This window comes from Chelonus insularis, unplaced genomic scaffold (assembly GCF_013357705.1).
Source record: "Chelonus insularis isolate UGA/USDA-ARS -01 unplaced genomic scaffold, ASM1335770v1 contig_339_pilon, whole genome shotgun sequence".
Lineage (NCBI taxonomy): Eukaryota > Metazoa > Arthropoda > Insecta > Hymenoptera > Braconidae > Chelonus > Chelonus insularis.
Genome location: NW_023276505.1, coordinates 500,750 through 528,088, shown reverse-complemented (window position 1 = coordinate 528,088; position 27,339 = coordinate 500,750). Strand labels below are relative to the sequence as shown.

General features: G+C 28.9%; 2 protein-coding genes across 11 annotated transcripts in view; one reads left to right on the top strand and one right to left on the bottom strand.

Moving 5' to 3' along the window:
* The window catches only part of LOC118066291 (dipeptidase 1), a 23,368-nt gene extending 10,586 nt beyond the window's left edge, over nt 1-12,782 (bottom strand). Inside the window, exons 1-2 of one of the 5 annotated variants that reach the window (XM_035082223.1) lie at nt 12,655-12,782; nt 11,724-11,874 (exon numbers count right to left, since the gene is read on the bottom strand). In XM_035082223.1, the coding sequence (XP_034938114.1) occupies nt 11,724-11,728 (5 nt within the window). In that variant the 5' untranslated portion in view covers nt 11,729-11,874; nt 12,655-12,782. Of the gene's footprint in view, nt 1-7,032; nt 7,394-10,861; nt 10,924-11,723; nt 11,875-11,974; nt 12,120-12,654 lie in introns of those variants that run through there. The other 4 variants (XM_035082222.1, XM_035082224.1, XM_035082221.1 and 1 more) reach the window with 4 other exon arrangements.
* Nucleotides 1,907-27,339, top strand: LOC118066289 (multidrug resistance protein homolog 49-like). 6 transcript variants are annotated; one of them, XM_035082210.1, is made up of 16 exons: nt 1,907-3,363; nt 3,766-3,851; nt 4,160-4,505; nt 4,586-4,748; nt 16,900-17,036; nt 17,918-17,987; nt 18,387-18,471; nt 19,430-19,623; nt 22,917-23,165; nt 23,229-24,066; nt 24,136-24,339; nt 24,421-24,772; nt 24,856-25,083; nt 25,155-26,506; nt 26,594-26,740; nt 27,080-27,339. In XM_035082210.1, exons 5-16 carry the CDS (start codon nt 16,922-16,924, stop codon nt 27,281-27,283), a joined length of 4,038 nt encoding a protein of 1,345 aa, XP_034938101.1. In that variant the 5' UTR covers nt 1,907-3,363; nt 3,766-3,851; nt 4,160-4,505; nt 4,586-4,748; nt 16,900-16,921; the 3' UTR covers nt 27,284-27,339. The 6 variants fall into 6 exon arrangements, with proteins under 6 accessions (XP_034938101.1, XP_034938106.1, XP_034938104.1 ...); XM_035082215.1 differs by lacking the exon at nt 17,918-17,987; XM_035082213.1 differs by lacking the exons at nt 1,907-3,363; nt 3,766-3,851; nt 4,160-4,505; nt 4,586-4,748 and adding exons at nt 9,841-10,118; nt 10,182-10,250; nt 11,200-11,360.

Sequence of the window (27,339 nt, the reverse complement as noted above, 5' to 3'; positions counted from 1 at the left end):
CTTATTTTGGAGTATTTAAGAGTCATCATCATCACCACCATGGTCATGAACATCATGCTAAGCATCATCACGAGGAACATCACAAACATCACCATGGCCACGAGAGTAAACATCATCATGATCATCACGAAGATCACAAACATCATGAGGATCATAAACACCATCAAGAGCATCATCATAAAAACGATCACCATCATAAACATGATCATCATCAAGAACATCACCATGGACATCATGAGGATCATCATCATAAACATCATCATGATCATAAGCATAAAGAAGAACATGAACATAAACATAAACACGGCCATGAGCACAAACATGACCACGGGCATGAACATCATTCCAAGCATGAGCATCACGAAGAACATAAACATCACGCAGAGCATCATCATCATCACAAGCATCACCATCATAATGAACACCATCATCATCATGAGCATCACCATGTAAACGAACATCATCATCATCATTCACACAAGGAAACTGAGTCTCATCATCATCATCATGGACATGAACATAAAGAGGATCATAAGCATAAGCATAAACAGGAACATCATCATGAACATGGCCATCACCATAAACATGAACATAAAGAAGATCACCACCACAAGCATGGTCACGAGCACAAGCATGAACATAAACAGGAGCACGATCATAAACATGATCATCACCATAAACATGGCCATCACGAGGATCATCATCATGGGCATCATCACAAGCATAAGCATCATGAAAAGCACGATCATCATGAAGATGAAAAACATAATCATTATGAAGAACTTCATCACGATCATTATAATCATCATCTTCATAAATTTACTGGATCTGATGATACGTTTGATTATCAGCCTAAGTACTATGATGGTCTTAATATTGATAAGCAATTTGGTGATAAAGATCACTACTTTGGAGAAGCCAAAGTGGGAGATGAATATTTATCAGAATCCAATCCTAAAGGCGTTAAAGAACCCGTTATTGTTGTCGACTTTAAAAATCCGACTCCAATAATACCTATTACAATAGCTCCAGCAGCTCGCAGAAGTTAATATATTTTTATGGCGAAACAATAAAAAACCTTCATTTTCTATAGATATATATATATATATATGCATTACAAAACTTGTATTCTTAGTCAGTTATGTAATTAACCATTGGAACAGAAAAAAATTAATTTAATAGATGAATTGAATTTAGAAAAATAAATTAATGTTATTGTTTCTTTGATAGAATAGATTTCTGGTATAATAATAAATCAATGGTGTCAGTTTAATAATATTAGATTGGCATATCTAGACTAACAAAATTCACAGTATTATTAGAGGCAATAATTAGTATTAACTTCTCATAGCTTTATTGATTATTGATTATTTAGAAGTTAGTTTATCTCAAGTCCATTGGAATCTCGAGGACATTACGAGAGGAAGGGGGACTGGATAGCATAACGTTACAATCTTCATTATAAAAATTTATAATATGCAATCAACTTTCATCGCTGTTAACCAGTAACCTAAATAATTGCAAAATAGATGAAAAATAATGTTCCATATTGTGCCAATTTTTTTAACAATTTGAATTTTGCAAAATTTTAAGATTTAAAGTTCATTAAAACTCAATTTACAAAGTATACTTTTCTTCTTAAAAATTTGTCATCGCAGTGTAGTAATGAGAACTTAACAGTTGACAAAATAATTCTTATAATCAGTTTTAAAATTTCCTGTTATTTCGCAGCTGATAAAATTTTTACATCTGGATGCCATCTCTTTTTCACCCATACAAACACATGCGTGCAATTATACGGCGCTTGGATATATATTGAATATACCTCACGTACACATTCGCACATTTAACATGGTCACTTTTCCATTACTTTAAGTCTTATATACATAGAGTCTCCGGTCTGAAAAGGGGCCAGTGTAAGTCAGCCTTCTGCTCGTGATTCATGAAATAGAACGTTGTTAGTATACGTTACAAAGTACGAAAAAGGGAATCAAGGAATATATATCAATATAAATAAAGAAATATATACATATACATATATATACATATGTATTTGAGCATAAAGCATAAATTGAAGAAATACATTCAAATATTCCTTTCTTAGATTTTTTTAGATATCAATATTTTTTAATATCACGATATTTAACTGTATGATTAAAACCACGTCGAGCAGTTCATTACGTCACACAAATAATTTTTTTTGAAATTTCTTTCGTTACTTTTGACAAAATTAACATGTAAGTTTTATAAAAACGTTGTTAATTATATTAAAAATATACTATTTTTAATGTGATTGTACCATGCATTTTTAACTTTAATCGTTTCAATGGCAGCTATTCATAGAAGATCATTTATAGACAAGTATCATTTATGCAGCTACACACACACACTTTAATTCTGACGTATTTAGTTTATTTCCGTAACTTTTCTTGTTTTTGTTTATTAATTTAAAATCATTCTTATCCAATGTGCCAGAATAGAAAGAAATTCCATAGTGTAAAAAAGAACATCATATAGTCAAAAGATTTTGCAATCCGCATACTAGTGTCAGTGTAAATGTGCATATTTACCAAAACATATACATATATACACATGTCGTTATGTTCAAAATAGATTATTTTATGTAGCTTTGAAAGAAGATTGGTAGATTTTCGAACAAAACAATTGATAATGTACAGTGAGTTGAAGTTTAAATTGAATATTTTTGAATTTCTTCACTGCTCTTGATAAAAAAAATATCCCTCAATGAATAAACTTGAAATACATTCGCAAAAAATGAAATAATTGAATTTTTAGTTGTTCACAATAATACTTCCTACTATGATTCATCGGTTTTTTTTTTACAATTATTTTTCACCGAGATATACAAGCTAGAAGAGTTTTATTGTAGGAAAAATACGGAACTTCAAAGAAACTCAGTCTTTTGCTGAATATTTATTAAGGAAAATATATGAAATAGTTTAATTAGTAATTGCAATATATATTAAACTTTTATATAATTTCTGATCCTTAGAAAAATTGAATATCTCCAAAGAGCTACAATTTTGTAGAAATTGGGTTATACAAATATGAGGTAGTTATTTATAAACAGTCGTAAGAGAAAAATCTTCCTTATATTTGTGATTTTGAGGAGTATTTCTGTATCTAAAGTGTCTTCCTTTTATAACCTTTTTCTCAACATTTTTATTTGGTTAAATATTGTCCTCATATGATATAAAAATTGAATTAACTTTTCATTTTTTACACAGTTCTATATAGCTATTATATAAATACAGCGTAAATACTTGTGATGATAAACAACGAATTATCTTTTTTTGAGCATTTTTATTATTTTTTTAAAGAATCTGTCAACATTTTAAGAATGTAAGTTGACACAGTTAATTTTGATAAATTTACACTGAGAAAAAAATCGCTTGCATTTTTTATCAAATTACTTTTAATTATTATTATTTCTAAAATAAATGTTTCAATGTAAATAATTGATTGGAGATTTTCATTGTGACCATTCATCAAATTTTAATAGAATAATATTTTGTTAAGAAACACATGCAGTTTTTGTAATTGAAATATTCTACATCTATTGAGAAAGAAAAATCATTTTTTTATACATCAAATCATAAACGTTTCAACAATTTTTTCCAACAATAGTTTTTTTTAAGTAATCAATAATATTTAAACAAAGCTGGATTTTTTTCTCAGTTTGAAAAATTTTATCACACGTTTTTTTATACACATAAAAATAACACAAGCTTTATTTAATTTTAGGTTCGAAGCTTTCATTGTACTATAGACAAAACATATCAGGTTTGATTCAACCAGGAACTCTATAGAAATATTGATACTAATTAAATGTAAGTAGGTAAATTAATTCAAAGAAATGCATGAATTATCATTAAAAACTTCGAATTTCCAACTTCAACAATACGTCATAATTTTGTGAGTTATAACATGAAAATCTAAAAGGCACGCGCCTCAGTAACTCTATCATTATAATTAAGTGGAGTGTGGGCACATAACTCATTTCAATGATAACACTTTATGAATTAAGTTCAATAAATGTTGAAAGACTAAACAATAGTACTGATGCTTTTTATTTGGTCTGATTATTACTAAACCTCAAGTTATTAATTTAATAAATGTTATTGGTTTTTATTTCTAGATTGTTTTAGCACAAATTTTGAGATTGAGTGGAGACTGTATGCTATAATAATTGATGAGCAACATGATTCTTGGTTTCTAGAGAGCTAATATTTTTAATTTACAATGAAATATTCATTAAGTTGTATAAACAAAGCTACGAATATTGATAATTCACATGAAGAGATGCAAAATAAATTGCTCAAGACATTGAGTTAATGTTTCATGATTGCTTGAATTAAATAGAGTTTCTAGATGTTACAACCAAACATTAAATTTCTGTATGAATAATACTTAATAGCATTATTTCAACGTTAGCAATTCTATTTAATATAATTTATTCGAGTTTATATGGATTTTGTTGCAAGGTCAGTATTTATTTGCTATTGAAGTTTAAATTGATTTGTACTGTTATATTTATGTATACATCTTTTTTTTAATTTTGAAGTGAAATGATATAAAGTGGAGTGAATCAACTAACAAAATTACTAGCTAGTGATAATTCTTCTCAAAGTACGAATATTTGTTATCATTGATGAAAACTATATCAATTACAAGCTCTTCTACTTAATTTGTTGTATGATGAATCAAGGCCGTATTTCATCATAATGGTAAGTTTCTAATTGAGTAACAGCTGTTAAATACAAAAATAGATTACATTTTATTGCATTTTCATGATAGTATAACAATATTGGATATAACATTAAATCAATGCCTTTTTAACATTATTTTAAACTCGTATTTCACGTGAAATGAGTTGGCTAAAATGGATTAATTGAACGTACGGGGCTATACAACTGAAGTCAATTAAAATGTTCCGAAGTTATTGTGATTATTTTTTTAATAATTTTAATAGACAGTATTTTTTTATTCTTAATTCAAGTTCATGAAATTAATAAAGCATCTTGAATCAAGAATACCCATGAGAAACTCTGAGTAAATAAAGGATTTTCTAACTCTGATAGCGGTTTAAAGCTTATGAATTCATTCGGTTTTTCTTCATATATATTATTTAATAAACGTTACAAATATTATTTCATTTAAATATTTTATAATAAGTTCAATTATCTACAAAATTTATTTAATAATTATTACAAATTTTTTTATGGGGAGAAAGAAAAAGTTAAATAAAAGATTATTTCATTTGTATTAGTCAAATATTAGCTTTTAATGTGATATGTAGCTTACTGGATACTCACTGTGTAAGCACAATAGTATTTTTTATTATACCTATTTTATTCAAGTTAGTGAACCATAACAGTACCGCGCATGTCGTCATTATTTATTTAATGTAAGGTTTGATTAAGTGGATGTTATTCTTTATAAATTTTACTACGGTAATTATTATTCCTGCTATCACATAACTTTTTTTAATAGAAAATTGATATTCATTGAATCATTTATCATCTCCAAAAATAGATCAAATAAATTGAGAAGTTACATGTATATATGACTTGGAATGAATTATAATCTCTTTATATTGGTGACAAAATAATTACTTTGGCACAAATTTGTAAAATTCAAACATGTGAGCCCATAAAAAATTGTTTACCTCCTTAAGCCTCTTATATAATTGCAATAAATTATCAAGTAATTATCTATTGGCTTGGTAAATGTTCAGAAGCAATTTTCACACGTTGATTCATGTGGTGAATAGTAGCATCATATGAGATAGCGTCGGGTGGAAAATAGATGAAGAAAAATTACTCACAGAGATAAATTTTTTTAATACATAACTACTCCACATATGGTCTATTCTGTCCACAGTGAACATCCTTTCAAAAATTGTTTCATCATGTATTACATTTGTGCTACTATTTTTTATCGTAACACTTTGACATTTTATTAAAAAAAAATATATATATATATTGCGAAAAGAGTGAAAATTTTATGGTAATTAGTTAAATAATTTAAAAAAATTTGTTTTTGATGTTTCTAAATTGGTATTAAATAGAGTTCAGAAAACTCCAGCTTTTTTAGGATAATTTAAATGAGAACTAGGTTAAATTCGTTCTATCATTCATCGTTACAGCTTGGCCCACAATCATCAGAACTGTCTGGTTCTATTTTTACTGCGGCCACTTTAAAAAATATGAATAAGAATATTTACCCTCAAATATTATGTGTTACTTCATGTATCAATTTGTTGCCATCGAATTATTGGCGGACATTCAATAATTCTTTAAATATTAAATCAATTCATCTATTTTTATCATCTTCAAAGATTTTTATTACATAATAAAAATCCACCATATTTCAAGCCTTAAAATACTCCACAAAAAATTGCTTCCGCTTTTTTGAAACATCAACACTCATAGAAGTATATTTTTTTGAAATATTTTTCTATAATAGTCAAAAATTATTAATTTCTGCAAAAATCGAATTTTTATAAAAGTTTTAACTGGTATCAATGCTTCATAACTCTAGCAGTTTTTTACTATAACAATATATTGACAGATATTACAAAAAATGGATTAAATTGACATGTATTTGACCTTTTTGATTGATACTTATTTATACTGTCCACAAAGGATTAGTTTTCATTGAAAATACTTTTATTTGATGAGAAAAATATTCCTATAAAATGTAAATCGTCATCTGATATTCAAAAGCGATAAATAATAAATTTCCCGAGAAGAAATAATTATATCTCATGAATGATAGTAATGAACAACACAATCATAATTTATCTTGTATTAACATTCCAATTATACAGCACATCAAATCTCAATTACATCATTGTAAATAACTTCTTCGAAAAAAAGTGCTATATTTTACTCATGCCATATTCATTTATCATTTTATATTCCAATTTTTGTGGTGAATTTATCGGTAAAAATTGTCGCTAATCAAAGTTGAACTCATATCCTTCAGCACACAAAACTAATACTTTACCGTGAATTTTCCACAGTGAAATGATTTATAGGTCTTACAGTCGTACAGTATAATCCATAGCACAGTATGAGTATAAAAGGCAACTTATTTCGAGTACTTTCCATGTTGCCGAAAATAATTTATCACACGTACTTGTATTACATACACACACTTTTTTTCAAGCTCTTTCCAGAAGTCTCGATCTAAGTGCTCGAATAATTACTCTAGCATTATTTATGGAACTTATCAGTATGGTTTATTACGATAAGTGCGATCTATAAATAGTAATTTTATCGTAAGCAACATTAGAGATAAATGTTAGAACCCTATGATTTCCTTAGTAGCATCAAATCATTCGTGTCAGCAATTGCCAATACTCTTGAAGACAAAGAAAATGACATTTATCTTTATTGTTACTAATGTAAGGCTTTTTATTTTATTGCTGAAATTTCAACTTGAGCAAATATATAAAAATAGTTTATTGCATGTCATAGGCACTTAGGTACATGTTTTGTTAGATCTGACTAGAAAAATCTTATTAAATATTTACAGACTTTTAATGAACTTGGAGATGAAAAAAAGACTTTGAGTACAAATGAATAATTTGATGATTATTCATGTGATTTTATTAGCAAAATTGAATAAAAATTCAAAATAGTTATGTGAAATTTAACATTGTGTCTAATGAATATCGCTCATCACTAGTATCCATAAAATTTAATTCAAATATGTTGAAAATTGAATGAATGATAAGGATTTTTTCTATGTCGTAGAAGAATTTTCTCATTTAACATTCCAGTATTTTCATTTAATTATGGCAAAGAGTCCTAAGTTTTTCAGTCAATTGGATCTAAATAAGACAACAAATTTTTAATAGTATTTTTTAAAGTTCAATTTGCATTAAATTATTTTGTCTTTTATTAAGTATTCAACGATGCTTTGATATTTTAAATAAAATTAAAAATTAAAAAGTACCATTGAACGTCAAAAAATAAATACTCTTTGCATCTTTGCATAGGAATTTTCATTGAAAAAATTTTATAACCAGTTTTGTTATATCCCAAAGTGTTTGTAAATCAAATATCCAACCCCGTTATTAATTCACACCATTCGAAATTTAATAAACTTTTAATTCGTTGGATTTTCATTGCAATGGTATACCAATTCCATTTTTAAATATATTGAGAGTAAGTTTAATTGTTGTTATTGAATGATGTTTTTTTCAATGTATATCAAATTAAAAAAAAATAAAAATACGCACATAATAAGCGTAAGCTCTACCCTTCATTCGTTAATCTTTTTTCAAGCATAGAGAAGCTAACCCTACATCACTCAATGGCCGGCTTTATTTAGTCTAGGGGTTGCCACCCTGAAATAAATTATATCTGCAGTACATTCATTACATTCATCTTCGAAATATATATATATATATACATACGTGATAAAACTGGCTATTGAAATAAATCTACCTCGTGGAAATTTTTCTGGCACATCTAAATTGAAACAATGTACATGCGCAGTCTTGTATACTTCATATATGACCTCAAGTTTTGGGAATAAGAAAATATTTTCCTTACTTTTAGCAAGCTTGAAATATTTTATAAAATTTATTCCAAGTGTATAATAAGATATTTATTTTTTATGAGTGCAATTATAAAGGTTATTTAATCAATATAGAGAATGTGTTAATAGGATTAGTGTGGTAGAATTCAATTTCGTAAATTCAATTTTGGAACATATCAGACAATAATCGACCTATCGAAAATTTCCCTTGTGTAAAATTCTGTTTTGGTGTTTATATGTTGCCTGTGGCATAAAAAAATTTTTTCCATTGTAACTTTTTATTATAAAACATTAATCCATTATGTTTCATAAAAATATACTTTTAAATAAATTGATATTATTTTTAAAAATGGAAATTAATTTGGTAGAAATTAATCGCCCCTAGCTAATGTTAATGAACTAAAAAATATAATCTTTGTTCTGAATTATTCGAATGTTGTAGTGAAAATGAGTGAAAATACAAAAATATAGAATTCATTAAAGTTACTTAACGTATTAAATATTTGAAACAATTTTTCGCATTGAGGAAGTTGTTGTAATTAATTTGGAGCATAATGGAAAGATAATCTGACTATGAACTATAATGATAATTATTCTAATGTTCAATTAAGAGAAATATTTAGTAACATAATTGCCAATGGAAGCATTAATAATTTAACTGTGATCAATACCTTCATACTATTTCTATTCGGCAAAGATAAAAGTAGAATAGTTTCGGTGCCAAGCCTGCGCTATTTTATTTTCAAGCATATAAGTTTTTGTGATCAATGATGACTAGATAAAAAAATTCTTTCAATATTAAATTTTAAAAATTTTTAATATTCCTAGAGGGATGTAGTATATATCCGGATAATTATTCCATATTTTTTCGGTGATAAATAATTTTCCAACCACAGTCACTTGCATATTCATGATCAATCTATCGGTGAACATGTTGAAACTTTGCGACAAAATTTCATTGAATATAACTAGAGAAATTAATAGTGGTGCTTATAAAAAAATAGCTAAACCCAAAGCATAAATGTTAGTTTAATTATAGTTAGTGCCCCAGTTCACACCGGTTACTAGCGGTTCGTGTATTTTCTGTTTTTCTCTTTTATCTCATCTTTCCTTACATCCTTGCATCATCCCTACCTCAGTGTAGCGATCGTCTCGTTGAGTCATTGGCACACTCATGACGCCAAAAGAACGGCGGGGCGTCGTCGACGTCGACGTCGTTTTGACGCTATGGCATTCTCGTTGCGTAAGTAAGACTGGACTTCGAATCGTCACTACGTCAGTCGATTAAACGCCGCAAAACTCTTCGGATTTCTAGAGCGATAAACTTCGACTAAGTTTTATCCAAATATTTGAAAACGCATTGGATAATAATCAATCACGAAATCTAATATTTTCTGTAATCCTTGAAAATATTACGGGTCCGGACAAGGATATCGTTCAATTTATATACTCATAGGAATATTTTAAAATCACAGTGGGTCCATGATTACTAGGATTTTCTTTGTGATGTTTGAAATAATTTTATCTGACTATTCAAGTAAATGGTAGGATGAATTAAAAAATTTAACCAAAAGTCATTGGTATGAAAGTTTTTTTTTTCGTTATAGAAGAAATATTTACCAGAACAAGTGTGGATTAGGAATACATATAGATGCGAGATGCCAATAAATTGAAATGTGATTATTACTTGTACATTCAATAACACATGCTTAAATGTCTTAATTGTATTAAATGATCCATTATTATTTCATCCGCACCATATAATTCTTTACGTTTACTAATATCTCAATGCACATTTTAATGGAGAGCACGTTTTTTAAATAAAATTATTTTTACCTTCTGAAGATTGAGTCATTGGTATTTTTACCATTAATTTGGCTATTTTTTCCTTATTCATTGAATCATTAAATCTTAATAAACATTGTGTTGATATTAAATGATCTTTGAATATTTATCTTGTGAGTGATTAGTATTTCACATTTTAAAGTATAATCAAAATTATTTAATTAAATTATTTTTTAAATAAAATTCCCCAATGAAGTGAAGGAGGAAAAAATTTTCCATAATTAACAGCGTCTATATTTAAAGAACGCGCAACGCACACCACAAAAAATTTTAAATCCATGTATTAGGGGAGAAAACACTTTAGAATATTATTCATTAAGAATTAGTATAAAGAGAAAAAAATTTTCTTATGTTAAACTCTGGTAAAATTTATTTATTTAGTAATACAATTTTAAACGAGAATAAGATTTAAATGCTATTAATAGTTTATCTTAGAACATACCTTTAAAAATTGATTATATTGCAATCTTCTACTTATGTACATTGTTAAACATTGTAAAATCATTAACGGAAAAGTATAAAAGATAGTAAATGACGATAGTTATTATCAGTGATTCATGGCACGAGTTCATGTAATCATGGTAACAGAACTCATCTGATTAAGTAAAATTTATCTTATTTTTGTTCTTATTTACGTTTGTCTCTTTGAACAGAGAAAGTACTCATTCATTAACTGGCAAAAAACATTATAAATAACAAAAGTTTGAATTGACATTGAAGTGATATTGGTGATTATATTTTTTTAATTATCATATGATACATTTATTGGCATCATTACAGAGTGATATTTTCAACTTAAGAATATTTACAATCAGTGATAATTTGTGAAATATTGGTGCTCCGTAAGAACATCTATGACGGGGTCAGTTGATGTAACAAAAGCTACCATACAGTATATTAAACAAATTTGGGATATTGATTGGAAACAGTAACCATATACGGTAAAAATTTTCATCAATTCTTCTTGAACAGAGTTAACGCTTCATTTATTAATAACAATAATAATAATAAATAAACATTTGAGTTTAATTACAATGACTGTTTGATTACACTAATTAACTTCATGTTTATGTGACAATGTAAATATTAATGTGTTTATATTTTTTTGAAACATTTTTATCATGATATAACATTTTTCAAAATGATTTTGAAATTATTTAAATTAAAAATATATGTTTAACTAGAAGGTTTTATATGAAAATAACAATAAAAATATTTGAGAAAAACTTTGTTTGACATTTAATAAACAGTATATGGCTTGAAATAAATATTTTATATGATATGAATTGTAATACAATACTTACAACATTTTAAGAATTTTATCAAGTAAAGTAGTAGTAGGTCTTGATGAGAATAAAATGTGAATAACACTCGATATTTAAATATGAGTAGAAATATTGTACGTTTCTATTTTTACGGTCGAGTAGATTGGAGTAATATTGAGGTAAATGATATCTGAAAAAAATAATATATGAGAATGATTATTTTGCTTGTTATGTCTATAAAAAATATAGTAATTAATGAGATAACATATTGAAAACAGTGACTTGCATACATTTACAAGCACGTGACATTAGTCAAAAACATACGACGAAATCGTTTTCCGCAAGATCACTCTCAAAATAGATTTGGCATACAAATCAAGAATCACGTTTTGCAATTGCGAGAATGTATAATTGTAAAAGAGATCATAAATGTAGTTTAAATATTATCATGGTATGAATGGATCCTTTTTCTAATTATATAATTTACATTTACACACACGAACAATTCTATTCTTAACTAAGAAAATTTTTTTTTCTTTTAAATTAAAATTCATTTCTATACGTATTTATATATTTATGCCAGAATTAGTTTAATATTAAGAAAAAAATATAATGAAAAGTGGATATTGAAAAATTAATATGAATTCTGTGACAATTTTTTGTAATATACATTTCAATTTGTATTTAGTATTCAATTTTCATTATTTAATTAATTTTATTCATATTGCATGATAAATAATAATTGATGAAATAATGAGAATTGTTTAAAAAAGAGAAAATATTCATTTATATTATTGTTTCAAGTGCTTTTGATAAATATTGAATAATTTTGTTCCACTAAGTTTGTAATAATTGTGAAAGAAAATTAAAATATTGTGAGTAAACTCAAAGTTTATAACAAACTTTAATAACAAAAATTTCTAATTAATATTTATATCTTTGACAATAATATAAATAAACAATCATTTACCTTAAGTAAATTTTTTATTCATTCAGTACTTTTCCATAATGAATTTTATTTTCATTATCGCTATTAATTGACAAAGTATGATATGTATTAACGAATCATTTTTGATAAGTCACCGTGAGACATTGTATTGGGAAATCCAATGGAATATAAGATAAACTTAGACTTTCATTATCTTTTACTTGCTCCTCTTGTAAGATTTAGTCTAATCAATACATTGAGTGATATGAGATTCGATTATTTCTAAAATAGCTGAATTTAAAAAATATATTCCTCTGTGATTTTGATATTTTTATTAGTAAATTTTTTTGTTTTCTGGTCATCTTATGAATTAATTAATGTATTATATTTTATTTTTGAAGTATTATCAGATATGCATTAAATAATCATTCAATTACGATGTAATACTATCATGGAAGAGCATTGATAAGTTTTCATTATCCATTGATTGAAATAATATTTATATCATTTGCTTCATTGGATATTTATATTGCTCACGTATCAAATTACGTTGTTATTGATATAAAAATTGAACAAAATTATGAAATTAATATTGTTGTAAACTTAATGAATAAAAATTCAATTAAATAATTAAATTGGGAATAAAATAAATTGGTTTTGATGATAAAAAAATGTCAAAGTTTTGTACAACTCAAAATTCTAAAGTTATGTTTGTTCTTCCGATATTTTATCTTGTAGAACATCACCACTCCACGCTAATCAGAGTTTTCGATTATTTTTTTATTTTTGCAATCAATTGACAAGTAGTCCTTGATAACAATTGAAATGAAAATATCATGAACTTGAAATTAATATATAAAAATCTAGAAAAAAAATCAAATATCTCAATTCAAAGTTGTTTATAAAAAGCACATGATGTACAATTTGTTGATATGTTACCTAATTGGAACTCATGCCTTATAATTTAATCTCGTTCATACAAGAGAGCTAATAGAGTAAAAAAAAGTAATTTTAATTAAAATGTTATAAAGTTACAATTTTCTCGTTTTAAATCAATATTTTTTTATCAGAGACAAAAATATTCAAGAAATGAGGAATGTTATTATACGATAATTAATGATAATATACCGGGAATTTTTTCCATCTTTTTCTAGTTGAATTATTGATTAAATAATTATCTGATCATTTCAATAATTACCTACTTACCTTTTTAAATTTTTAACATCTCTAATTTTTCTAAATAACTCGAAAAATAAATGAAGCTCTTAAAGCTTCACGGAGAAAAAGAGGAATTGTAAATTCTACTTCAATAAATAGTAGTCTGTCACTTCGGGTAGAAAAATGGTAATAAGCAATTGTTTAATTAGTATACATTACAATTTTTTTTTGTAAACATTTAATTATGAATCAAAATTGTAAATTATATGAAAATAAATATAAAATGTTAGAATTGGAGTGTGTAATAAAATTTTTACAAGAAAAAATTGTAATGGATACTCATTAAACAATTGCTTATTACCATTTTTCTACCGGAAGTGACAGACTACTATTTTTTGGAGTGAAATTTACAATTCTTTTCTCTCCGTGTGATATATTATTTCAATACTTTTTACATAAATATTTAGTTTAAAAAAGTAACAGCATATTATTTTATTTGAATGCATGCTCCCTTTTTTTTTAAGAAACTTATTTAGAAATATTGCACTTAATGAAAAAAATAATTACAATCATTAATTTTAACAAGCTTTCCTAATTATAGTTACGAAGAATTTTTTTATAACTCATAAGAACGGCAATATCACTTATACTCGGTAAACATCTTAATTTGTGTGATTAAATAATTAATCCTTGTGCTTTATTTTTACAAGTTAATTTCACCCCTCATTCCGTGGGTCGGTAATGTTCGGATGTTTCCGAAAAACTTCGGCCCTATATGTACCACAATGTATCTTAGTAGTGTTGAATCATCGAATATTGGCGAGAGTATTTTGAACGTCACAAGTGAATTTTACGTCAAAGAACGTCATTATTTCATCTGTAAATGTAAAGTTGTTATACGTCAATTTAATCTCTTTGAAACCAATTTCAGAATATGCCTTAGAAGATATGTACTTTATATACAGAACACAACTTAATAAAAAGAAAAAGATTTTTAGATTGATCAATAGTCTCTGGTCTGGTTGCCGGTAAAATATGCTGTCGAGTGTAGTATTACATCAGATGTGATTTTCGTTTGGTTTGCAAAATTTTATTTTATAAAGAAGATAGGGACACTCTGAAGTATCATCAAATAAATAAAGAATTTCTATTTATTTCCATGTTGTATAAAATTATTTTCACTTTAAAAGAAAAAAATATGCAAAACTTTTCCTCTCTCTCACTCTGTTTTTCTTCTTCTCTTCTCTTAGTAAATTATTTTCTCATTAATTCTTTTTACTAAGCAATTTTTATTGTGACACACTACATTATTATTTATTATATTATATTTTACTCTTGTATACCCAACTGGGTTTTTACATTTCGACTATATACACTCAATACAGACCAACTTATATCTAAATGAACTTAAGTTTAAATTATAGAAATAATTTTTCTGCACTGTACATTATGCTGCACGCAAGGGGGTTGCAGTTTTACATCCATAATCTAAAATCACTCTTATTTCTCTACATGCTCCCCTTCCCTCCAAACCTAAGTCACCGCCTTCCATACAACTCACACTCTACTTTTTCCACAAACTCGCACAGCTCAAAACAGATGTTTCCCTTGAGCAATTCTACAATAAGACTTTGAATCTCCAATTCGCCTTGATCTCCCTTCCATTTAATTAAAAATTTTTTTATTTTTTCTGATTGTGGCCTAATGGCTTCACTACAGCACAACAAATGGCATAATGTCTCACTGCACCAACCACACAGCCTACATGACCAGTCCCTCCAGCCTTTTTTACCACCTCTTCCCACATTACCACACCTGATCCTGGCCCAGATTTCTTTATACCTAGAGTTTTTTATTCTTTGGTTCCAATACACTGCACCATTGTCACCAGGCTTCAAAATTGCATATATGGGGTTTAATGTGGACCTCAGGATTAGATCCCACTCTTTATTTTTGTACCTTCTTTCCAGTTTGTCAAGACCGCAGGCAAATCGCGCTGCTATCGCACCCGCAGCAACTCCATTTCTTATGTCTTGAATTATCTCAGTATCCTCTATTTCATAGCAAAACTCCGCAAATGCTTTTCCCCATGCTGATTCTTTGTTGTTTAATATACCTCTTACCTCTTCGAGTAAACATATCTTCGGCCAGCGGTCATCGTCCATTTCTAATACTTCCCATAAATATCTACAGGCACGTTCTTTGAGTATGAATTCTATCTCTTTAACTCCTATCTCATTTCTCCAAATATACTTGGGCGTATTCCTAGCAACGCCGAGAATCGCCTTGCAATATCTGCTTTGCACCTTTTGAAGTCTCTCAATCTTACCAAGTCCCCATATCTCTACCCCATACACCGCCATGGCTCTGACAATTGTTTCCATCAGATATATCCTTTCACCTTTGTGACACACTACATTATTTTTATTCACAACTCGTACCAATGTACTTTTCGACTTATATATATATATTTTTTTTTTGTTTCGTTTTCTTGAAAATCGAATCTAAAACATTTCATTAAATTTTCAGGTATTTTTTTTGCGTATTATATTCATAAATTTTATACATTGTCGATAAAAAATTTAAAATCAATAAGTAAAGGGATCATAATTTATGTAAACGTAGAAAACAGTCTTATTCAATTGCATTAGCTAGCTTGCTCAAGTAATATTACAGATGTTACAAAACTAAATGCACACTTTTATCCTATTTACTTATATAATTTGAAGATATTTACTTTTCAATTTTTTTTATGCTTTAGATACTTTGAAGCATATTTTCTTTGAATCATATTGCCCGTTCTATTCTATTATTTAAATATGTATTTGATAAAGTGTTATCAATTTCCAGAGAAAATATAGGGAATTTATAATACTGTAGATAATCTTAAATACAGAGCTTTCTAGATATCATCACGGCTATTTGCGATTCAGTTAAATCCAAATCCTGAAGTGATTTCGATGTTAAATATTTTTTTACAGATTTCTTGAATCCATCTCCTTTAATTCCCTAAAAGCGAACTTGTATTCTAGATTTTTTGTGCTTTTTCTCTTAAATTGATTCCAAAAACCACATTCTATGCAGATTTTAAAGGTTTTTTTCTAACATATATTCTCATTTTAATTTTAGGATTTTTAACTGAGAATGCAAGATGACACAGCGAATTTACCAGTGGTCCACGAGCCCCTCCGAGGTGGCTCCGCAAGCTATCCAAATGGTGGCCCCCAAAGCAAAATCGAATCACCAAGAAAAAATCTTCTCGAGGTGTAAGTATTCAAAGCTTTCAACAATATCTCTACCATAATGTAAAAGCTTATTAGAATGTATGCCAAGTTGAACTCTAGAATAGCTTCAAGTATTTAAAAAACAAACAAAACTAATTCTAAAAGAACCACACGTAATTTATGTTTGTGATTGTCAAGATTTTAAAATATTCTGTAACAATGGTACGATAAAAATGTCTCGTGATTGCATAAACAACTTCATTACAAGTCTTTTATTCAATTTTCAATCGCTATATCAAGAGCCATATTTTGCATTTGGTCTGTCGCTTAGCGTTGCCTGAAGCAGGATTTGATAATATAATTTTACATAAGCTTGCTCTAAATGAGATATTAAAAATGGAAACAATATGTTATTATTTATGGTAATCATAAGACATTTATTATCAAGTTGAAACGAGTAAAAAATTTTTTTTCCTTCTTTAAAACATAAATCTATTCATACATAAACATTTATTCACCAAATTTATAAATCGATGTTTATTATTTATAAATTTTAGCATTTTTAATCATTCAATAATGTACAAATATAAAAATTATTCGGTGATGTAATATGAAGTAATGAAGCTTAACACTTCGATCGCACATGGGGTCACACAGGCTTCAAAGATTTTTAAGCAAAAACACTCGCTTTTAACTCACGTTTATCACCCTAAACGCATTTTTTATCAATTTTCTCTGCACGACATTACACACGAATAGCTTTATGAAGTATTTTATTATCTATGAGCTCAGTTTTAAAAATAGTTACGCTTAAAGATTTCTTGTAGTCATGTGGACTCCATGTGTGGTAATTATCAGGACGAAGGTGTATGATTGAAGTGTTAAGTTGACTTGAGTATGGCATCATGATATTTCATTTACAGACACCGAACAAGACAAGGAGAAGGATAAACAGGAATTACAATATATGCTGCAGAATCATGAGGAAGAAATGTACGAATTAATGAAAAGTTCAATTGCTACACATACCAATATACCATTTATGTAGAAATGACAATGATTTTATTAAAGCAATTTTATTTGCCTGTGGAAAAGCATCCGGACAAGTGGTTTTTTTGAATATTTTAATTAAAATATTGATGATCGTTATTTTTTCACAAGTGATGTTAATTTAATTATATTTTTTAATATACTTATTCTCAAGGGTAATATGATCACATTGATAATAAAATTGATTACAATAATCATCAAACAATTTTACTCTTTAACAGTATTTTCATTCACAAAAAAATTTAAACTGTCAATTACATATTTTAATGAAAAAAAACATAAAGTTGAAAAACAAAAATTAATTGAAATATCTTAATATCTATTACGTTGTTCTGTCTACAGTGAATTTGTTCCACCGCAAACAAAAGAAGAAGAAAAACCGCCAAGTCCTACACCAACACTTCCACCAGTGCCTTATTATAAGCTCGTAAGTTTTTCAATCTCTTGAAATCATTTTCATAGTAATACAATAACCCTAGTTGAAAGGTTATATTTTTTTTACACTGAATAATATTTTACTTTAATCTAATTAAATTTCTTATGGCTGGTTAAAGTAATTTGTTTAATTCAGATAGATAGTTTTTACACAAGAATTTTATGAGCTACTGGTTATTGTATTACACAGGGATTAATGATGTATAAGCTAGAGACTGTCAAAAAAACATCACTGTTCATGTTTGCAGTAGACTTAGCCATGTGTTATGATTACTGTGCTAACATGATTGAGTTTCGTGCAGCACGAGAATCGCCACTATCTCCTAGAATCATTCATTTGGTGTACAAGTATGACATTGTGATATCACTTTTTTAAATGAAACCGATTATTACATTTATATAAAAAAAAGACGACTCGGCTTGAGATTTTATTGATTTGAAAGGGAACGATTATTAGAGATTAGATCTTATATTTGTGAGAATGGTTCTAAAGCTTTTTACACAATTGGAAAAAAGTCCATCAAAACTTTTTAGTGAAAACATTATATCAATCAGAAAGTAATTAATTTTAGTTCAACAATCATTCATTGAAATTTTTTAAATAATTACAGTGAAGTACGTTAATAAGTTCAGCGTAGATAAAAAGTAATCATTGTTATGATGACTGTTGACTCAATCATGTTAACCAAGTAATTATTACTATATTGTCTAGCCATGTGTGTTCACATGATTTAACCTGGTGGAAATGTGAACCATTATAGCTTTTTGACAATTTTCTGATCATCCAGCTCGATGACCAGCCGTTTCAATCCCTTAATATATTCAATTTTTCAAATTTGAATGCATTTTATCATTTTAAATCCTATTAGCTGAATAATCCAACGTTTACTTTTTGAATATCATTGATGAATAGTTGGTTTATTGGTAAAATATAAATTTTCTTTTTATAGTTCCGATTTGCAACATTTGCTGAGTTGATGTATGTGTTTGGAGGTCTAATAATGGGTACCCTGACGGGTCTTTGCATCCCAATATCTACCATTCAATATGGCGAGTTCACTACTCTTTTGGTAGATCGCAACCTAGCGAACCATACAAGTACACCCACTATAATCATGGCATGGTTTGGTGGAGGAAAAGTTTTGTAAGTACAAGCATTTTTTACTTTTAAATTTCAATTCTTTGATATTATCAAAGTTAGTACCACTAACTATTCAGACTGTAGCTTTTATTACTAAAATCATAAGTTCTTTACTAATATTTCATTATAGAATAAAGAAAGTTTTCAGTGCTACTTAGATAGCTATATTCATCTAGATCATTGATAAAATGATATTTATTTTTTATCAAGAAATAAACTATACTTTGTAATATTAAAAAAGGTAGAATATTATTAAAATAAAAGTATGAAAGACGGACGCTGGTTATGAATTAAAAAAATTAAATTAAGAATTCTCATTGCTATATAAATACATATTTATTTCAATGCTTATAAACTGTCAAATATATTAAAATGAATTCATTCCTTTAAATGCATATGATTTTATGTGGCTTTTAACTCATAAGAATTCGAATAAAATGACGACAGGAGTCCTTTCATCATCTTTAGGATTTGTAAGGAAGATGGAGTAAAAAAAAATTCATTAAAATTTCAATGAAAATATTCATTTCATGGATTTTAATCAAATCTTTTTCATTACAACAAAGAGAGCAGATTATTTTGAATCCCCTTAATTGGTCTTTTTATTTACATGTGAAATTTAAAAATAATCAGAGAACCTAAGCAACTATTATCTGTACAACAAGATATTTTTTAAATGCTGAACGAATCTACTATTAATTATTAATTGGGCATAAACATAAAAAAAAACTTATATAAAATATGCAATTCGAATGTTGATTTTCAATAGAGTAAATTCACAAGCAGATTTTACAACTGAATAATTAAAACTTCATAAGCTTCTTAATTAAATTTTAAGGACATAATCAGATTTTCAAATACAAGTATTTTTATGAAATTTATTCAGTAGAGAAAGCGTAGTACAAAATTCAGATATGGATTTAATAAGTAATAAAAATTGATAAATAAAAATGGTCCAAGGAGTTAATACTTATAATTAATAATTAAAGTTTGTTATCACGAGTATAGAAAATCATGATCAAGATTAAAGCTCATAACTGATAAATAAATTTATATATGTTGATAGATACTTTATGTGAAGTTTATAAAATATATATTTATCTGTGGAATTAAGTATCCAAGTGTTGGTGATCATGAACCCTCAAGTCAGATGCGGGTCAATTAAAAACATGACCTGAAAATTCATATCTATTACAAATGTTATTGGCAACATTTGATAGTTGCATAGATACGTCACAATCAATGATTCTGTTAATTTTATTGAATCTCTTTATTATTTCTTGCAATGTTACATTTAGTTTAACAAGCTGTTGTGAATTTTCATCGTCTTTTCTAACCACTTAAATGCTGAAAATGGTACAAAATGAAGAAAAAAAGGGCTAAGGTTGGGTAACAGATGGTAGAAGAGAACCGAAGCGAACAAAGACAAGCAAAATAAAGAGTTTAGAAAAAAAAAACGTTTTATAAAATTAATTTGAGATAGCAAGGGTTTAATCTGAAGTAGAGATTCAACGTACGAAAAAAACCTATTAAATTAGATAAATGGTTGTTAACAGACAGAAAATTTAAGTTTAGAAATTGTATTTTAGCCAATGTTAGAATGAAACTAAGATAATATTGATTTTGACTCGTTAATCACAGCAACCTCTACGCCTATTGTTCTCTATATTATTAAATTTTGAATAATCTCGTACTCCAGAGTCGCTCAACGAACGGCGATGCAATAGCGAATGAGTTAATGCTTCCGCGGAAAACTAAACAAGTAAAACTCGCAACAAATATGCTAAGCTAAACTTGCTACAAAGAATGAGCTCTGAGGAAATTTGCAACAATCAGGTCGAAGCTAGGTAAGTGAAATTGACAGTAACCGGCCATTAATCTAAGCACGTAAAATGTGCAAGGAAATTTCAAACCTTGCAAGTCTCGTAATTTCAGTTTTATAAAATTCACGTTCATTTTGACGTTTATGCACTTAACTTCATCTTTGGGTTAGAGTTATGAAAACAATTTACATGTTGAAAGAACCATTGGCGAACTTCAAAGAATATTGATCAATATTGATTGATCATAATGTCACTTTCTTGAAGATGTGCAGTGAATACTTTAGTAGTTGTAATAAAATCAAATGTCAGATATTACCTTTTTATGTTGAATATTGCTTTTAAGCAACAGATTAGCCATTCCTACAGTACTTTCTTTTTATGTTGTTAAACGAAACATAAGTCGATAGTTTTTAATAAATGATATGTAATATTAAAGTCGTGATTCATGGGGAGAAATATACAATTACTTTGGACGATATTTTAACAAAAAAAAATTGGTTGTAAAATGCAATTCTATGTGATGATCAAATCATTAATTTCATTTGCATCATAGTATTTTTGCAAGTAATATATATGTATCACGTACGCATGTAATGACATATATTGTAATATTGGACCTAGAGTGCATCGTGATTGTTACGTCCGAACCTAATAACGTCTAATTTCATTTTATTGTGCATGTGCTCATTGCCATTAGCGACAGATCCCTCTATTAATTAAGCCTTCGATTATAGATTTTTGTTTATAATATCAGAACCTTAATTGGCAATCACAAAATGATGTACAATAGATTGATACATTGATCGTTTTTAAACAATAAGTGAATTTTGAATTTGCAATTTACATAAATTTCCTGAAATATATATAAAACATTATAACCTTGTTCTATTAAGAAGTCTAAGAACTCAGTGCGAGACGCACTCTCGTCTCTTGATTTAACGAAATCGTGCCAAATTACGCTCGAATCGGTTTATGAGTATCCAAAACATTTTTGGCACCATCTCGTATGACGTTTAGAATATAAAGATGAATATTAATGATGTAAAAAAAAAACAGCTTTCTACTGAAGCCAAAATTTATGTCACTCTGACTATTTTTAAGGTCAAATGCTCCTTCAAGTCTTTAACTTGGACATAAATGACCTTATCAGATTCTATTTAGAGTCTTACTGAATTAAGAAAAAAAATTTTAATTAATTTTCTTTCATGTTTTATTTTATCATTCATACTTTTAGCATCCGCATGTATAGCAAGGTATAATTACTCGAACTTAATGGTTATTTTCCATGAATATTTCCGTTTTCACTTACCATTAGTCTTTGTAAACTTTTACATAAATAGTTTTACTAAATGAGTTCTAGGGAGTCATTATATAATTTTAAATATAATAAATAACAAAGAAACAAAACATTATTCAAGTTAGTAGTCTTCAATGTATATATCCACTTTAATAAAAATGAAAAATTATTTCTAGAGGACCAAATGCAAGTCGTCCAGAGCGTATGGATGCCTTATACGATGATTCAGTAGCTTTTGGTGTGTCATGTGCGGCGTTATCTACATTGCAATTCTTTTTCGCAATTTTTACGGTGGATCTATTGAATGTCGCAGCATTCAGACAAATTTCCAGAGTTCGTAGGATGTTTTTACAAGCTGTTCTCCGACAAGATATGGCATGGTATGACACCAATACTTCAACGAATTTTGCAAGCAGAATCACTGAGTAAGTTCAAAACAACTCAAAGTCATATATTATGATAATGTATGTTTGTTTATTCTTGTTTAGAGATTTGGACAAAATGAAAGATGGAATCGGCGAGAAACTTGGTATTTTTACTTATTTAATGGTTTCATTCATCTCATCGATCATCGTCTCTTTTATCTACGGATGGAAACTTACTTTAGTAGTATTGAGCTGTGCACCAATTATTGTTATTGCTACTGCGATAGTAGCTAAAGTTCAAAGTTCGCTGACTGCTCTGGAATTAGCAGCCTACGGGCAAGCAGGAAATGTTGCCGAAGAGGTTCTCGGTGCTATTCGTACTGTTATAGCATTTGGTGGTGAAGATGTAGAAGTAAAAAGATATACTCAAAAATTAATGCCCGCTGAGACAACTGGAATAAAACGCGGTATGTGGTCAGGAGTTGGCGGTGGTATTATGTGGTTTATTATATATCTTAGTTATGCTCTTGCATTTTGGTATGGAGTTCAATTAATTCTCGAAGATCGCCCGAAACAAGATAAAGAATATACACCTGCTGTACTCGTAATCGTTTTCTTTGGTGTACTTGCTGGAGCTCAAAACATGGGATTAACTTCACCACATTTAGAAGCTTTTGCAATAGCTAGAGGATCTGCTGCAGCTATTTTTCAAGTCCTTGATCGTGTTCCTACTATCGATAGTTTAAGTACTGAAGGACAAAAATTAAAAACAGTTAATGGTGAAATAGAATTTAAAGATGTTCATTTTAAGTATCCTGCTAGAAAAGATGTGAAGATTCTACGAGGTTTAAACTTAAAAATTAAACACGGAGAAACAGTAGCATTGGTTGGCGGATCTGGCTGTGGCAAGTCTACATGTCTTCAACTTATCCAGCGTCTTTATGATCCTCTGCAAGGTCAGGTATGTATTAATTAACTTCTAAATATCAAAATTTATAATTGTACATTTTTTTAAGCTTAATTTCTTCAGGTTTTACTTGATGGTGTTGATATATCAAAGTTAAATGTTGGTTGGTTGCGGTCTTATATCGGTGTTGTTGGTCAAGAACCAGTACTCTTCGATACTACCATCCGAGAAAATATTCGTTATGGTAATGACAATGTTACTGAAGCAGAAATGATCAAAGCCGCTAAGGAAGCTAATGCGCATGATTTTATTAGTAAATTGCCAGAGGTAAAGTTTTTTTTAATCAGAAAAATGTCATTAATTAAATTTTTTAAAAATTGAGGTAATAAAAAATATATTTCATGGTAGGGTTATGACAGTCCAGTTGGAGAAAGAGGATCACAATTATCTGGGGGACAAAAACAGAGAATTGCTATTGCTCGTGCACTCGTTAGAAGACCTGCAATCCTTTTACTAGATGAAGCTACTTCAGCATTGGATCTTCACAGTGAAGCAACAGTGCAGAGAGCTCTTGATGCTGCTTCCAAAGGCAGAACAACTGTTATTGTTACTCACAGACTCTCAACTATTACTAATGCTGATAGAATCGTTTTCATTAAGGACGGTCAAGTAGCTGAAATGGGTACACATGAAGAACTACTTGCATTAGGCAATCATTATCATGCATTGGTTTCTGCTGATGCTAGTGCAACTGCAAAAGGTAAAATATCTTTAAATAATCAGAAATTATTCAGCATTACTATTCTGAATTAATGTAAATCAAATATTTACGTTCAATTGTAGCTAAAGCCACAGCAACCGCAGCAAAAACAACCGTGACAAGTGTGCCAAAGGTTAAACCTCCATTGAAAAAGCAATTTTCTACACTTTCTATGCATTCTCATCGTTTGTCTTTAGCTGGTGGATCTACTACATCTGAAGAAGAGCTTGAAGAACATGAAAAACCTTATGATGCTCCAATGATGAGGATTTTTGGATTAAATAAGCCCGAGTGGCCTTTTAATATAATTGGTAAATTTATAAAAAATGATTGGAAAATGTATTGTAAAAAACATGAATTAATAAATATATTAATTAATCAGGTTGTTTAGCTGCTGCAACCGTTGGAGCATCCTTCCCTGCTTTTGCTGTACTTTTTGGAGAAGTCTATTATGTTCTCGGTCTTGAAGATCCGGACGAAGTGCGACGAGAGACTGTTAATTTTTCCATTCTTTTCATTATCGTAGGGGTAGTTACTGGGATAGGAACCTTCCTTCAGATGTACATGTTTGGTTTGGCCGGAGTACGAATGACCACTCGAATTAGAAGAATGACATTTAGCGCTATGTTAAAACAAGAAATGGGCTGGTATGATGAAGATTCTAATAGTGTAGGAGCACTATGTGCCAGATTATCATCAGATGCAGCTTCAGTTCAAGGAGCAACTGGAAGTAGAATAGGTGCAATTCTTCAAGCTTTATCTACACTCGTCCTGGGTATCGGTTTATCGATGTATTATACATGGGAAATGACTTTGGTATCAATTGTGTCTATTCCATTAGTTCTTGGTGCAGTATTTTTAGAAGCAAGAATAATGAGTGGTCAAGGTTTACAAGAGAAAAGAAAAATGGAAGGTGCTACAAGAATTGCTATTGAAGCTATATCTAATATTAGAACAGTAGCAAGTTTAGGAAAGGAAACTACTTTTCTTGAAAAATACTGTGTAGAATTAAATCACGTTGCTGCTGCCACAAGAATTAGAAATCGTTTACGTGGGCTTGTATTCTCATGTGGTCAAACTACTCCTTACTTTGGTTACGCTCTCAGTCTTTACTATGGTGGATATTTAGTTGCTCGACGTGACCTTGATTATCAAAATGTCATCAAAGTTTCAGAAGCGCTAATATTCGGTTCTTGGATGCTTGGTCAAGCTCTTGCGTTTGCTCCCAATTTCAATACTGCAAAAATTTCTGCTGGCAGAATATTCCGACTATTAGATCGTGTACCTGAAATAATGACTCCACCAGAATTAGAAGGAAAAGATAAAGACTGGAAAGCAGATGGACTTATACAATTTTCAAAAGTTGAGTTCCATTATCCAACTCGTTCTGAAGTTCAAATTCTCCGTGGTCTCAATCTTATCGTTAAACCTGGACAAATGGTTGCATTAGTTGGTCAAAGTGGCTGTGGAAAGTCGACATGTATTCAATTATTACAACGACTTTACGATCCTTTGTGTGGAAATATTACGATGGATCGAAAAGATATTTCTTCTGTTTCTTTATCTGCTTTAAGATCTCAACTTGGTGTGGTAGGACAAGAACCAGTTTTATTCGATCGTACAATTGCTGAAAATATTCAATACGGTGATAACAGTCGTGTTGTTACAATGGACGAAGTGATTGAAGCAGCAAAGAAATCAAATATTCATAGTTTTGTCAGTTCTCTACCACTGGTAAGAATAAGAATATTATTTTTAAATAATCAATCAAATGAAATAGGTAACTATTTTAATTAATAATCTTTCTTTTATTTAATTTAGGGATATGATACTAGGCTTGGAACTAAAGGAACTCAGCTTTCGGGTGGTCAAAAACAGCGTATTGCCATAGCTCGTGCTTTAGTTAGAAATCCGAGAATTCTTTTACTTGACGAAGCAACATCGGCTCTTGATACTCAGAGTGAAAAAGTAAGTTTCAGAATTTTTAATGTATTTAAATGAAGTGAACAAACTACTTGATGTAATTACTACTAAAAATATTTTTAGAAAGTAGATCAATAAAAAGGTGTCACTTGATAAATGGATAGGTTATTAAAACTAAAAAAAAACTCTAAACTTTGAACGACAGACACTATTTTTTATTTTTTTAATGAGAAACTGTTAGTTCCGAAAAAGAAAAAAAGTTTCCTGTCAGTCTTTAGTCTTAGTTATCCATTTATTGATCTGTTTACCCTATCTGACTTCATTCTATTCAAGAATTCTTACATGCCATTGTCAATAATGGTGAGTTTTTTGTTTGAAAAATAGGTCGTCCAAGCAGCTTTGGATAAAGCAATGGAAGGCAGAACTTGTATTACTATCGCTCATCGCTTAGCTACAATAAGAAATGCAGATGTTATTTGTGTTCTCGAAAAGGGTATGGTGGCTGAAATGGGTACTCATGATGACTTAATAGCTTCTGATGGACTTTATGCTCATCTTCACGCACTTCAAGAAACAGCCATGGAGTAAAACATACAGTTTTGCTTTTCTCTGTAAGATAAAATAGAATAAATGGCATAAAAATA